Here is a 15,935-nt window from a genome sequence, read left to right on the forward strand (position 1 = left end):
GCAGGCAGTTTCTTGCCACTTATGCCAGCTGTGCAAACCGAGAAAAACACACACAAATGGAGTCTTGTTTTTTCCACACTGGTGCAATTTCCGCTTTATTCTCAGCCATGATCTCAGTGACTGGCACTTGTAATGATCCTGAGGAATATGGAGCATGGAGTGCCCTGGAAGACTGGGTGGTGATGCTGCCGGGTGGAAAATAATCAAGAGTCTGGGATGGGAACTAGGTCAGCTATACTCCCCAAATCCACCGCCAGCCACACTGACCTAAAAAGACAGCTACAGAATCTGCCAACCAACACTGGCATTTCACCTTCTCAGCTAAAAAAAAAAGGAGGGGATCCTTTACTACCTCCCCCTACTGTATGGGGGGGGGTTCAGGAAGGGCAAAATAGCTCAACACTCCAGTAATAGAACAATATTCTGTATTGGGATGTTGCACAACTAATAAGACCTTCTGGTGCCACCTGCTGGACAGTAACAATAAAGAGCAAGACATGGAATCCTATTTTCTCATTATCCGACCTGTCTTTTGAGCAGGGATGGCAAACCTCAAGCCCAGGGGTAAAATGTGCCCTTCCAGGCCTCTCCCCAGACCATACCCTGCACCAGCCCTGCTTTGCAACCTCCCTAGGCATTTTTGCCTGTATAGAATGCATAACTGAACTCTGGTGCTTCTTGCTTGGCTGCGTGAGAACACAAGATGGGCAGATGTGTGTGGAAGCAAAAGGAATATTTTCATCCATTGCTCTAAACCAGGCTTCCTCAACCTCGGCCCTCCAGATGTTTTGAGACTACAATTCCCATCATCCCTGACCACTGGTCCTGCTAGCGAGGGATCATGGGAGTTGTAGGCCAAAAACATCTGGAGAGCCGAAGTTGAGGAAGCCTGCAAAAACACTTTTGCTTCTGGGCCTGCCTGCTACTGGCATGTGGCCTCCACAAGGCAATGCGGCCCTCCGACTGAAGGTTTTCCAGCCCTGCTTTTATGCTTCCTGGCAGAGAACACGATTAGCAGAGGAACAGTGTACAGTGTTTTAGTTTGGGATGGGTGGGTAACTCAGTGCTATTCGCTTTTTCAGAGCTTCAGCTCATTGCTCGTGAACAGAGACAGAGAGGATGTACTAAGGCTGTCAGTCCAAGATACAACATTAAACACAGCCAGGCAGAAAAGCAGGTCCATAACTCAAAGGGATCATACTTTGACAAGTCCATTTATGTGTCTAATCCCCTTTTAAAAGCTACTAAGCCTGTGGCCGTAAACACATCTTGTGGCAGCGAAGTCCATAAATCTACACATGGCGTGGAATTCCTTTCTTGAATGTGTCCTTTCATTTGCTGCCAATCGATATCATCGAATGATACTCGGCTCACGTATTATGAGGAAGAAAAAGGTCTCGAACCCATTTTCTCCGCATTTGAAGAAGTTTGGATTTGATATCCCGCTTTATCACTACCCAAAGGAGTCTCAAAGCGGCTAACATTCTCCTTTCCCTTCCTCCCCCACAACAAACACTCTGTGAGGTGACAGGTAGGTAGCCGTGTTGGTCTGCCAGTCAAAACAAAATAAAAAATAAAAAGATTCCTTCCAGTAGCACCTTAGAGACCAACTAAGTTTGTTCTTGGTATGAGCTTTCATGTGCAAAAGCTCATACCACGAAATCTCATACCAAGAACAAACTTAGTTGGTCTCTAAGGTGCTACTGGAAGGAATCTTTTTATTTTTTATTTTGTTTTGTCTGTGAGGTGAGTGGGGCTGAAAGACTTCAAAGAAGTGTGACTAGCCCAAGGTCACCCAGCAGCTGCATGTGGAGGAGCGGAGGAGCAAACCCGGTTCCCCAGATTACGAGTCTACTGCTCTTAACCACTACACCACTTTGACCCTTCCTCATAGGGGAAGGATAGGGAACTTGTTGCCCTTCAGATGCTGATGGATCACAAACTCCCATCAGCCCCAGCCAGCAAGTGATGGTCAGAAATGAGGGGAATTGTAGTCCAATTTATGGTGGGCCACAAGTTTCCCAACCTGGTAACAGGGGAAGTACACTAGCTTCCTGATCATTTTTGTTGTCCTTTACCATACCTTTCCCAGCTCCACAATATCCTTCGGGAGATGTGGAAACCAGTGTCCCAAATGTGGTTATACCGTAGAGAGCACCCGTTGTTTTGTCCCAGCTCCTGCCAACCTAGCAGTTAAAAAGCATACCACCGCGAGTAGTTAAATAGGTACTGCTTTGGCAGGAAGATAAATGGCATTTCCTTGTGCTCCGGCACGTCTCAGTGTTCGTGCGCCAGAAGCGGTTTAGTCATGCTGGCCATAACCCGGAAAAGCTGGACTTAACTGCCCAGGGATCCTTTACCTTACACCGTAGATTTTCATAAATACATTACAATACTGGCAGCTTTATTTTCAATCCCTCACACTGAATTTACCCTTTTCACAATTGCCACACGAAAGAATAGTTTAACTGAGTTACTTACCAGCGTAAAAAAGGGAAGGGTATACAATTATTGCTACCATGGAGAAGCTTTTTAAAACAAAAAACAAAAAAACAAGCTTTAGACCAAGAGGCTGCTTGGATTAAAAGGGAGGAAGAACATCCTAGACGCAGAGATCACTACTGCAATTTTTATTATTGCATCTCTTTTAAAAATGAGGAAGAAGAGAAGATGGGAGGTGGAGTGGCCACTACAGAGAACATAAAGGTGTTGAGTATTATACAGGGGCAGGGAGAAGGAAGATAGGGGACACTCCACCCACTCAGGTTCCTCTGAAAGCCACCCCCCTGTGCCATGACATTCCCAGCCACCCACCTCAACAGGCAGGAAGAGACTAGGAGGAAATTTAAGGAGGGTGGCAAATAGGTTTTAGAGTCCTCAGGTATCTAACACATCAATAGCTGGGAGAAATACTTTTAAAAATTCAGACAGCACCCAACATAAAATAAAATAAAAGGTACAAAGGAAGAGCCTGAAGACAGCTTCTTCTGGTCTGTGTGTTGCACAGTTCTCAGAATGTTCCCCTGGGGACGGTTTGTTCCTATGCACACTATGTCCGGTTGAAATTCCAACCCCTCACAAATCCAACTCCAGATCCTCGAGTTCCTCTTCCAAAGCTTTCCTTCGAGCCAGCTTGTCCATCTGCTCTTTGGTCGGTTGCTTGATCTCCCCAGAGTCAATCCGTGCCTGCAGCTCCTCCACCTGCCGCAATTTCTTTTTCACGTTTTTTATTTTCTTGTTCTTCTCCAAGTTGGCTGTGGCAGATGAGGAATCACCGCTGCCTGCAGGGGGCCTTGTGCTACCATCGGGAACAGCCAGCTTAGCATCCCCACTGCTGCCTGGTGTCACTGACAAGGTAGTTTTCTCTAATGACTGGATCAGATCATCTGTATCACGATCCCCTTTCTCATGCTGTTGCTTTCTCTTCTCCTTGCGTTTTAGGTTCCTCTTGGCCGTCTTGGAGAGACCTATCTCACCACTTTCTGGTCCTTTTGAAGCTTGCCTGGCCACCGGGGTGTTGACCTCTGGATTCAGGCCCGGAGGCAGGTCTGGTTTGCTTTTGAAGAATTTCACATATTTATTCTCGTACCTGCATGGAACAAAAGATATCAGAACTCTCTTCTATCAGTACTTGAAATCAAGGGGGGGGGAGGCAGGAATCCTATCTTCAGTGCTTCTATAAGAAATGAGAGCGGGGGGAACCCCTAAAAAATACAATAGAACTGTCCATTTGTAATTCCAGCTCATTTCCATAAAAAAGCAGCAGATATTGCAGCATGAAGTGCTGGGGCAGGAGTGATGTTGTGTCTATGCAGCTGCTTACTTAGGGCAGATACTGGTTTTGCAACTGCATGCAAGTGCACTGAAAAATCCATGCCACCTTTTGGTTCTCAGATGGACGACGCATACTGCAGTCTGGAGTAATTGCTTCAGTAAACGCCCATCCCAAGTCTAAAGGGACGTTTTTAGCTATGATGGTTTGTTATTTTGCTGGTGGTGCTGGTGGGGAAGCCCCATAAACACTGATTGGTGGGGAAAGTGCAGCAGCAGCACCTACAAAAGGTAGGGTGGCAGGTACAGAATTTATTTATTTATTTTGCTGCCTGGTATAATGGCTTCCTTCAGGGCACTTTTGTTGATACATCAATGGTGTCTCTAAAGCCAGAAAGACATGGGTGATAAAGCCACATTAATTTATTTATGATACTAAATCTTCACATTTAGGCACCTGGTCCTAGGGCCGTAATGGGAAACCTGGGAACCTCGTGATGTTGTAGGGCTACTAGTCCTGTTGTCCCTGACCACTGGATGGATGGATGGAAATAAATAAATAAATACCTTACAAATTCTGAGCGGCCAGGGAGTGCCTAGGGAGAATTTTCACAACCATTCCCCATACCTGACAATATTGCAAATTGCTTTTGAAATTCCCCTCAATTTCAAAAGCGGTATGTTGTGTGGCAGAGTGAGCTGTTTGAGAAACAAGCTTCTTTGGCGGCACAGAACTAATTTGGTGGCTCTTTGGATCTCACCCCACTTATTTATTTAAATTGAGGGGGAGAGCATCTAAAGTCAAACACAAGTGTGTTTACCATCCCTGCTGCAATTCCTTCTTGCTGCACTTTCACACTGAGAACTACTGAGACAGGAGTTTCTGTTTGGTTTGTGATGTTATAACTGCAGATATGCAAAATGTCTAAACAGAACTGTATGTTGTTCTCATTTCCAATAACAGAGGGCAGTGGGGAGAAGATATTCCTTGAAAAACAAGTTTCAACAAGATTGTCCTTTGTTTCTTATTATAATAATTTAGTTTTTCTAACCCACCCATGTGGCTGAGTTTCCCCAGCCACTCTTTCAGATATTTAGGTTTATCATAATCATAATCTGAAGGTGAGATTGAAGGGAAGGTAAAATGGGAGGAATGGAGAAAGGAGCATAGGTCTGTACCATCTGGAAATTAGTGTGGGTTCTGCCTGTTTTATGGCACATCTGATCTGTTTACATGCTCGACATGGCTCCTAATTACATTAACAGTATTTTATTAAATTTATATTAAATACATAAAAATAAAATAGTGTTAATGGAATTAGGAGCTGTGTTTACATATACGTGTAAACGGGTAAGATGTGACATACAATAGATGGGCCCCACACAAATTTCCAGATGGAACAGACCTATATTTCCTTCTACATTATTTCCTTTGTACAGTTGGGAAGATACCAAGCAATGTACCTGTTGCTTGCACCAAATTAGGGTAATGCATTGTTTGGAGAAAGAAGAAAAGAAAGAAAGAGAGGATAGCAGAGATGAGTGTTTAACTTACACGGGCACTTCTTCTTGGGGAACATAGCCTTCCTTCACCCTCCTCTGTTTCCTCCAGGTCCCATCTGGACGCTGTGTGGAAGCGATGTATTTCCCTAAAACATTCAAAAATATTTGTGAAAAGATACCCTATCTTTACATATCTCTACATGATCATGTGGGCTTTTCAGTGTTCTAAAAAATCCTGTGAATGTTCATTTATTTTAAATATTCATAAGCCATCTTTCTGGACCATGTCCACCCAAGGCAGCAAACAATGAAGCTGTATCACACCATAATAACTTTTTAAAAAGCAAAGCTCAAGATGTGCCTAAATTTGATATACATACACACAGCTTTATTGCGGCCCATAAACCCAAAATACACAGTACCACAATAATAAATACCAACAGTTATTAAGGTGTAAAATCAGCCTTGCTAGCCAACAGATGAGCTTTAGCCTGTACATACTGATTTCTGATTTTTACTGCAAGAGGAATTTTGCTACTATGCAAATTGGCTTTGGAAATGGTTTTATAGTTATTTAATATACTTACTAAATTACTATAAAACCATTCCCAAAGCAAAACAATAAAAAGAAACATCAGTTTCAAACAAGTCAAGTTATTTGAACCATACTTTATTTAGCAGCTTTGCATGTTCCCATTAGGAAGTGGCTTGCAGGCAGAAATTAATGTGAAAACATCCCTACAGCTCATCCCATCTGATTATCCCACAAGTGGATTTTTTGCTGCAGACCATTTAACATTTCTATAACACTTCACTTACAGGGCTACTGCAAGGATCACAGAGAGTAAACTAGTTCAGTATTTTAAATCCCATATTGAAATAAGCATGTGCCCAGCATATGCTGATGCACAAATCATTTCATTCACTAGAAGTCATGAGGAAGAGTATTGGAACTACCATAATGCAACGTAGGAAAGAAAGAAAAAAGAAAGCACCGCACCACCGTTATCTGTCAGAGGGTGCACAATCCACTGGTCACTTGAGCCTAGGCAGCGTAACAGTTTGAGCATGGCTAGGATATGAGAGACTGGGTTCAAATCCTCATTCAGCAACAAAGTTCTCTGGCTGACTTTAGGCCAGTCACTACCTCAGTCTCACAGAGGTCTTGTGAGAATAAAATAAAGGCAAGGACAGCCATGGGTGCTGCTTTAGCTCTTTGGAGGAAAGGCAGGATATAAATGCAGTAAGCAAACAGAAATAAAACGAAGCCTTGCCACTATACATGTATTTGAGGAAAGGGCTTCTTCTGTACCTTGATTTGTTAGAGGAGAAAGAGCAGCAGCAGCAGCAGGTGCAGCTTTTTCCATCCCTGCTGAAATTTCATCTTCTGCACAACTATCCAAGTTTCCTACTTTGCATCTGGTCTCTTGGTATTGGGTGTGGGAGAAAAGAGGCCTGTAATCACTCGCAGTCTTAAAACCCTAGCAGCATTTGGCTTAACAGGGGGGATACCTGTGTGAGGAAAAGCTACCAAATGGGCACTTTTAGGGGCCCAGCGACAACAGATCAAAATAACACCGATGCGATCTTGAAAGAAAATTACAAAAACGTATTAGGAGATCATTTGCAAGGTTTTGACCACCTGGAGTCCTCCACATGGTTTAATCCGGCACTGGAGGGAGGGACCACGTAGAGTAGCCATATGCAATGTCAGAACCATATATGTAACTGTAGAGTTGGAAGGGACCGCGAGGGTCATCTAGTCCAACTCCCTGCAATGCAGGAATCTCTCGCCCAACGTGGGACTCGAACCCATGACCCTGAGACTAAGGGTCTCATGATTTATACACCATCACTGTCCTCATATAAAGCGGGACGGAGGTTAGAGTGCGAGCCGCAGGCCTCCCCAATCCGCCCGCCTCCCCAATCGCTGTTCCTCAATAGCGCCGGTCCTAAAAGAAAGGCGGAGAGGAGAGGCCGCCTCCGCCCTCCAGCCAGAGGGATCTGAGGCGACTGAGGGGAGGTTCGGCTCTAACGGTCGCGGGGGCGGGGCCTCCGCAGCCAAGGGGCGGGGCCACAACGGAAGGCAGCGCGGGATAAGCCGCAACCGGGGAGCGGGAAAGGCCTTCAGAGGGGGCGTGGTCGCGGAGCAGAATGGAAGGGAAAGGCGGAGCAAGGATGGAGAAGGGGAGGGGCGTCATATAACCGAGGAGCGCGGCGGCCGGACGGGGGTGGGGTGGGGACAGGCACCTGTCGGGGTTGGCGTAAGGAAGGGTGGTGGCAGTGGCGGGAAGGGGGACGCCGGCACCCGAGAGCCCCCCTCCCATCCTAGCCGCGGCTCCCCGCCACTCACCGGTTTCATCGGTAACATAGGGAGTCGCCATCTTGGAAACGCGACCAACTTCCGGTCGCGTCGCCTCCGCCTCCGGATATGGCGTAATTGGGAGGAGAAGAGTGTGTGCGGGCAGGGAGGAGAGGGAGGAAGAGAAAGCTGCTGTGCAGCCATTTTGTTTTTGAGGAAGCGCCTTCTCTTCGCTGAAGGGTTAACGGCGTCGTTGCTAGGGTTTCGGAAAGCTCAGGGGCTGGATAGAAGTCGCCGACAAGCGTCATAAGCACGTCAGAACGCAAAACCCAGCGTTTCTGAGGTGGAAAGCGGAGTCGTCTCAACTTTACCCCTAAGGCAGCGCTGCAGATGCTGTTGGGACTCCCAGTGTCTCCCACTTCCCATTGGCCTTAGCCAAGGATGGTGGGAGTTAGGAAGACATATGTTTTGCATGTACTAAGCTGCGACCTAAAACTACCGAGAGTTGTTGCCAGCCAGTGTTGGCAATACAGAGCTACGTTAACCGGAGGAATGACTTGGAATAGAAGCAGGTTCCTATGTGGCCGCAGGTTCACCAAGCCTGGCCTAAGTGGCCCTGGTCTGGTTTCCTTATTCTGACAGGAAGGGGGTTGTCAGTGGAGGCCGGTCAAAAATGTCCAAAGAAAGGAGGGCCTTTGCTCTTCCTCATTTTCCTCTGCCCTTTTGTTAAATGTTTTAAATCTTTTCTGTGACTTCGAAAATCCATGTTTGTGGACATTTTAAGTACCTGGAGAGCAGAGAGGACATTGCCAAGTGCAGAACGATTCTCATTGTTATGCTATGAAATGTTGAGTCACAAAGTGCAGTAATAAGGGAGATCATAACTGAAATCTTAGGCAACAAAGATTATCTTCATGTGCAGTGGCACTTGGTTTCAAGTAAGTATGGTTAGGACTGGGCACCTTAGGAGAGTGGTGCCTTAAGCCCATGGTTGTCTTCTGTGGAGTTTAAAAACTCATTCCTACACATACCTGAGACTTTGAATCTGAACAGTGCTGGCCCTGCCATTAGGTGGCATAGTGAGGGCCAGAGATGAAAAAAAGAATTGTGTGAACTGTGACTGTGACACCTAAGCTAGCCTTCTGCTCTTAGTGTGGTGGTAGTCTGTCACCACTGCTGATGTAGAGTCAGCTGCCAGTTTGGTGGCTTTTGTACATGAAATGGGAGGAATCATATTGACGGCCGCAGGCACCACAATGTCATATCCTGGCTCTGAATTGTGTTACTCACATTTTAGAACTATCCACAGCAACAGAACATTTTGAAAGGCAACAGACATTTTTAAGAATCTGGTTTTCAACTTGATAATGGTGTGCTTCCAAACTCAAGATTTAAAGGAAGATTTATCAGTCAGGCATGAAAAGCTTGCCTATGTATCTTAAAGTCTCTTGACTGGATTAAAACCCTAATGTGTGATTATCTCCATGAGTGGAAATTAACTCTATAAAGACAAGCTTGCTCATTTAATTACAAACGATAGCACTGAATTAAATTGAACATGTGATGTAGTTAGGCTATTCCTCAGATGCAGAGCTGTGCATAAACTTGTGCAACGTCCTCCTCACATGCCAGGTAGTCAAACATTGAGTTTCTATTGAAACACAAATACTTGCAGATAAACTACTGAAAAAGACATGATGAAAGCATTGGGTATAAAAGAGTAGTGATAACGATTACGCAAGTGGTGCTATTTGAAGAAAACCATAGGGATATAGGGGCTCCACAGAAAACTCAGCCCAATGGTTTGTTCTATTATGCACTTTAAAGAATTGTATCCCACACTCTACATCAAGGCCCACTGTTGAGGATATCCAGATTACAGGACACCTGTAGACAAGACCCAAATATACTTTGACTGGAGACAAGGAAGATAATTTGTAGAAAAATATTTCCTGGGATAGAATTTCTCAAATGAACTGGTATATAATGGTATGGACAGCCTGCTCATGACATCTAAACAGTGAGGAAATTTGAAGTGATGTGACCTATACATAAAAATCAGGTTCAAAATTGACAACAGTGAAGAAATGATGCAAAGTTACCAGACATGAACATGTAACTTCATTAAAAAAAAAAGCAGAACCTTGAGAAGAATACTCAAAAATTCACCCAGAAGACTATAACGTTGGGATGGCTACATCAATTCTGCCAGTTTCCAGACCTGGTAAGGAAATTGTAAGAACTTCTCTTCCAGAGAGGAGTCAGAACAGAATAGTTTCTAAGTACCATATAGTAAGTAGTATTGAACTCAATAGGACTTACCTCTCAGCAAACCTTCATGCAATTGCACTGTACATCTCTTTCTTATAGCCCAGTTGTGACTGTTGAACATACAGGGGGAAGACAGCTTTGAAGTGCCTTTGTGCTGATCAACCACCCCTTTTATCTGTTATATCACTTTCTGTAACAATGGCCATATTGAAGAGAAAGGTTGAAACCCTCTAGCCTGTTTTTAAAATGGCTGGGTGGCTGTGGTTCTTAGGATATTGATATTGGGGATAAATATATATTCCTTTCTAAAATGAGAAGATATGTTTATTGTCTCAAAAGTCAGGACCACTTTGTTCAAAAGGGCTTCAAAGTGAGGACCAAGTTTAAGCACATTTGCCAGTTTACATAAGGGATGGAGGGGTTAACCTCATACAAAAGAAATGTGCTGAGAGGAAGGCAACAACCCCCCCCCCCAGTCTCTTCCCTTCTCTCTTCTTTCCTGGTTCAGTTGTGGTACCAGAACTGGGTGAGAATAAAACTGCCCTCCCCCTCTTTTCTTCCCAACCCTATACTGCATATAACACCAATGTCTCACAACAAATGTAACTGAAGAACCTGAAGAAAGAGACAATGCATGTGCTTTTGAAAACGAGGGGAAATTATTATTTTTTTAAAGAAGAAAAGGAGTGTGTGGTATTTAAAGAGCCCCCACCCCTATTACATCATTAGAACCAAAACATAAACCTATGAAACTAGAAAAGAACAAAAAATATCAATGTTTGGTCCAGATCCTAGGAACTGCACCCTCACTAAAGGAAATTGGAGTTCTTGGTAGAATAATGCAGGAAAAGAGGCGAAAAGGACACCAAGGACTCAGGGCAAAGTAATGATTTGATAGATATAAATTATACAAGCCCCTTGTAGGTTTAATTCCTTGAGATTTGTAATACAAATGAGATGAAAATGCCAGGACAAGGCCTTGTTTTGGTATTCTTCCTCAGCTGGAAAATTAAGAGTGGGGGGATGGCGGGCTGCCCCAGGTACCGCCCTGGGGGGTGACACTTGGGGTGGCGCCCCACCCCTGCGATCGGCGCTCCCGGCGCACAGCAACTTTTAAGGCTGCAGCGTGTGAACAGCAGTACAGTGTCTGTGCTGCTGTTTGTGCACTGCAGCCTTAAAAGTTGCTGTGCCGCCGCTGCACGGTCAGAAGGGGTGCCTGCCGCTTGGACCTGCCATCTTGGGTGGACTGCACAGCTGTCCACCTGGGATGCTGTGTGCGCGCTGTGATGTTACAGCGCATGCGCGTTAAGGGGGCGCCCCGCCCCCAGGGAGGTGCCACTGCTTTGCCGCCCCGGGCGGCAAAGCGGCTCGCTACACCCCTGATTACGAGACCCTATGTTAATTATCATATTGAAAGTCTGAAGTTGTCTACAGATTTAGTCATCTACAAATTTACAAACGCATGTATGAAATATACAAAGAAATGTACAGGGAAAGTTAATCTTACCTACTAGTGTCTTAGAGTTTTCAGGTCAAACTGTACCAATTATTTCGAGTTGAGTGACTCAAATGCGTTTGTGGAATTTTAGAGAAAGATAAGGTGTGGTCTGCTAAAGAATTAAAGTGGCAGTGGTACAATTTGAGATTACAAAAAAGAATTATAACAATCTACTGAGTCACTCATTTGAGCATTTGAGTCACTCAACTCGAAATAATTGGTACACTTGTGTATGCCATCAAATGCCAACAGTGCCAACATCAAATGCCAATAATTGGTACACTTGTGTATGTCATCAAATGCCAACAAAGGAATTTCAAAAATAGACTGGAAAGAGAAGTTGCTGAATTGCAACTAATTACCAAACTTAAAACCATGGAGAGACCTGGTCTGAACAAAGACATTGGATTCTTATCTCATTATACATGACAAAGCTATCTTCAGCCATCTTACCCCTTGCTTTTTCCTGTAAGACCAATTGCAGTCGTTAACAGTCGTCAACAGGTTTCCCACACCTATCAGCCAAACACCCATTCCCACCACCCTTCTGAGTAATGCCCCTCCCCACTCTCTCACTATATATAAGGGTCTGGTGACTTCTGTTTCAGTGTATCTGAAGAAGTGTGCATGTACACGAAAGCTCTTACCAAGAACAAACTTAGTTAGTCTCTTAAGGTGCTGCTGGAAAGATTTTTTATTTTATTTTATTTTGACTATGGCAGACCAACACGGCTACCTACTTGTAACTTAACAACCCTGATACATTCAATATTTTATACTCACTGCTCCCTATAACCATGCTGTTAGAAGCACTTGAGCTTTCCATTCCTGGTTCCTAAGAAATGGGGGTGAGCAAACTGCAGGTTCTCCATCCCTGTTCTAAAAACCAGATGTCTTCCCCCAAATGATCCTGGAAATTGTAGTTTGTTAGGGGTTCTGGGGATTGTAGGTCTGTGAGATGGAAGCCACAATGGCACGAATCATTTCAGGGGAAGTCATGTGCTTTAAAGGCACATTGGATGCTCTTTAAAACATACCATCATAGAATTGTAGAGTTGGAAGGGACCCTGAGGGCCATCTAGTCCAACCCCCTGCAATGTAGGAATCTCAACTAGATGATCCATGGCTGATGGCCATTCAAGCGCTGCTTTAAAACCTCTAAGGAAGAAGAGTCACTGCTTCAGGCCCTAAAGGCCTCTGGAGCAGGAGAAAACAAGCTTGCTTCATGTGACAGCCCTTTAGACTTTAGTTATTGAAAGGGCTGCATGGTGTGGATCTCATAGATGTGTTATGAGAGTGTAAACAACACATTTCTCTCTTCCCTTTCTCCACACCATGCAGAATTGCAATGGTAACCAGGAGGCTGGAGTTTGGAGCCCAGCCAGGGCTGGCTGTGGGCAGGATCCTTGCATTGCTGGGGGTTGGACTAGATGACCCTTGGGATCCCTTCCAACCCTGCCATGCTCTGATTATATCAAGCAGCTAAAGGAACAAAAAGATGCTTCTGAAATATTTGGGAATCATAGGAACACTCTCCCCACCAGTGGCTTCCATCAAGAGCTTGCATCTTCCTTAGGAGAGAGGCAGGCCAGAACAAGGGGGAAAGGCTCAGAGTTCATGTAGGTGGAAATGTCAATTGAGTGCCCTATACTATAGGAATGCTTCCATCCCATGTCCCCCACCCTCATGTGACAGACTGCTGCTAGCATGGCTGGGAGCCAGGCGCCTGCTGATTGCTCCATTTTCTTTGCAGAGAGGGAGCCTTACCCCAACATATACTTTGTTCTGGCCAAATCCCTGGAGAGAAGTGACGACCCTCAGGTACTGGGGCAGAAGGAAGGAAGGGGTCCTTGTGAAACACGTTTGTGGAGTCTGTGGCTTCTGGCAAGTGCTTTTCAGAAGCATTGTTCCCTCCAACAGGGGAGGCTGAGCATAGCCATCACGGCTAGTTGCCTTTGATAGGCCTCTCCTCCATGCAGTTGTCTAGCCCTCTTTGAAAGCCATCCCATCCAAGATGTTCTTGTGGTGCATCTGATTCTCCTATGCTTCCTTGCTCCTGCAAGGAGTTGACTATTGTGAGATCCTTTGGTTAACATGTATCTGGGCTGGAAAATATTAAAGAATCAGAGGACTAGTGTGCTTCCCTTGAAGCACAACTGATCAAAGGCAGGCAGATCTGTTAGCATCTTGATAAAGATGCTCAAATGACAAAATATGCTATCATACCCCGCAAGCGTATCAGAAAAAGCTCCCAAGCTGAAGGGGAAGAGAGCAGTTAAATGGTCAGTGGAGCTCCAGGTTGCCATTCCTGGATCCCGCCACAGCCCTTCCAAATTGCCAAAGAAATCAATGTCACAACAGTTTTTTCCTCACACCTCTTCCCCATGATCCCTTGTGGGGCCTTCTCAGACATATGCTGTTTCTGAACCAGCAGATCCCACCAAACCAAGTAATCGAGGACCCAGTCAGAAAAGGGGTGTGCACAGTCATACCAGAAATAAGCAAAATAACTAAAAAAAAAAAAAAGAAAATAACAGAACACCACTAGTCATCACATACAGCTCCCAAGTTAAAACAGTACAACGCATCATCAGAGATCTACAACCTCTCCTAGACAATGACAGTTCTCTTTCTCAAGCTCTGGGAGGAAGACCCTTCATCGCATACAAACAGCCACCCAATCTCAAACAGCTCCTCACCCACAATAATACAAAAACAGGACTCAACATGGACACTGGTACCAGAGCCTGCAATAAACCCAGATGCCAACTTTGCTGCCACATAAACCCGGATAACACCATTACTGGTCCCAACAACATCAAACACACCATCTCAGGACTATTTAATTGCTCATCTTCCAACATTGTGTATGCAATCAAATGCCAACAGTGCCCTTCAGCTCTCTATATTGGACAAACAGGCCAAACCCTACGCCAAAGGATAAATGGACATAAATCTGATATCAGGAATCACAAGACAGAGAAACCAGTAGGAGAACACTTCAATCTCCCAGGACATTCTATAAAAGATCTCAAAGTAGCTGTCTTAATACAAAGAAATTTCAGAAATAGACTGGAAAGAGAAGTGGCTGAATTGCAACTAATCACCAAACTTAAAACCATGGAGAAACCTGGTTTGAACAAAGACATTGGATTCTTATCTCATTATACATAACAAAGCCATCTTTAGCCATCTCACCCCTTGCCTTTCCCTGCAAGACTAATTGCAGCCGTTTAGAGTCGTCAACAGGTTTTCCACACTTATCAGCCTATCACCCATTCCCACCACCCTTCTGAGTAATACCCCTCCCCACTCCCCCACTATATTTAAGGATCTGGTGACTTCTGTTTCAGTGTATCTGAAGAAGTGTGCATGCACACGAAAGCTCATACCAGGAACAAACTCAGTTGGTCTCTAAGGTGCTACTAGAAAGAATTTTCGATTTTGTTTTGACTATGGCAGACCAACACGGCTACCCACCTGTAACCCCAGAACTGGTCCTACTGAACATCTTCCAAGTTAACAATGCCCACTCACACTATAAAGAGCTAATAACCCACCGACAGCATACGATTCAATATTGGTAACTTAACCCGACAACCCCCCCTCACCCATGCACAAACAAATCCCGCTGCAGCCAGCCAAAGATGATCAACCATACCCTTGGCCACCCCGACCTCTCTTACCACCAAGGAAACATAACAAGCGAATAGAAAGAGAACTTCCCCAAGTGTCACTGACACAAAAACCCCAAGCATACACTAAATAAAAGAACTTAAGCTTTGCCACCCCAGTCCCTCCCTCCCCCAATATACTTTTAATGTGGGAAGTAGACTTCACAGCACTGAGCACCTTTCTCAATTTCTCCTGTTGCTCAAACACAGGCTCCCGATGTTGCTTTATATTGGCAGAAAAAAAGAGGCAAGTGCATGGAAAAAGATGCAGGTCAGATTTAGTTTTAGCATAAGGGATTCTGTTGTTGCAGAGGACTATACTAAATAACTTACGAAATCTTTTCCATTGATGATGCCTATAACACTTGGACGATCACAATTTGTCCTATATTGAAACTCAGTTCTGGGACAGTTTTATATCCCTACAAAAGAATTCTTATTAAACCTTATTGAAGACACTGGATCCCTTGCCCTGAGGAAATATTAACTGTATACTCATTGTGCTATAAACTAAAGGCTGTTGGGGGAAAGGTTTGCACAGGCCCCAGAGCATGGTGATGTGTTTGTCCTGGGCTATAACCTAAACTGTCAGATGAAACCCAGCTGTTAAGAGCAGAAAGGTCATGGGGCTAGAAACAATGTTGGCAGCTTTGTTTTCCAGCCATCTTGTGTACTGTTTTCCTGTCCTGACCCTTATAAGTCACATTGGTTGGAAGAGCAGCATATGCAGGACATACAATGCTGTGAGTTCTTTCTGGCATGGCTCCCCAGTGACTTTGGCAGCAGCTTCTTACTCAGAGGCAATTGCCATTATCCTGGCTGAAGTAGTGAGTGGCTGGTTTTGCCATGATGGTTTGAAGATACTAGGAACATCTGAAAGGCTAATCCAGCTTTGATTTCTCTACAATAGATATTA

The 15,935-nt window shown here is 44.7% G+C and overlaps 1 protein-coding gene across 2 annotated transcripts; it reads right to left on the reverse strand.

Moving 5' to 3' along the window:
• Positions 1–2,615: 2,615 nt before the first annotated feature.
• Positions 2,616–7,751, reverse strand: PYM1 (PYM homolog 1, exon junction complex associated factor). 2 transcript variants are annotated; one of them, XM_033138817.1, is made up of 4 exons: positions 7,628–7,751; positions 6,587–6,700; positions 5,327–5,420; positions 2,616–3,589 (listed from the first exon to the last, which is right to left on the reverse strand). In XM_033138817.1, the coding sequence occupies exons 1-4, from the start codon at positions 7,656–7,658 to the stop codon at positions 3,076–3,078; spliced, it is 753 nt and encodes a 250-aa protein (XP_032994708.1). In that variant the 5' UTR covers positions 7,659–7,751; the 3' UTR covers positions 2,616–3,075. The 2 variants fall into 2 exon arrangements, with proteins under 2 accessions (XP_032994708.1, XP_032994709.1); XM_033138818.1 differs by lacking the exon at positions 6,587–6,700 and having other exon boundaries at positions 7,628–7,750.
• Positions 7,752–15,935: the final 8,184 nt, after the last annotated feature.

The sequence above is a fragment of the Lacerta agilis genome, chromosome 2 (genome assembly GCF_009819535.1).
Source record: "Lacerta agilis isolate rLacAgi1 chromosome 2, rLacAgi1.pri, whole genome shotgun sequence".
In the NCBI taxonomy this organism is placed as follows: Eukaryota; Metazoa; Chordata; class Lepidosauria; order Squamata; family Lacertidae; genus Lacerta; species Lacerta agilis.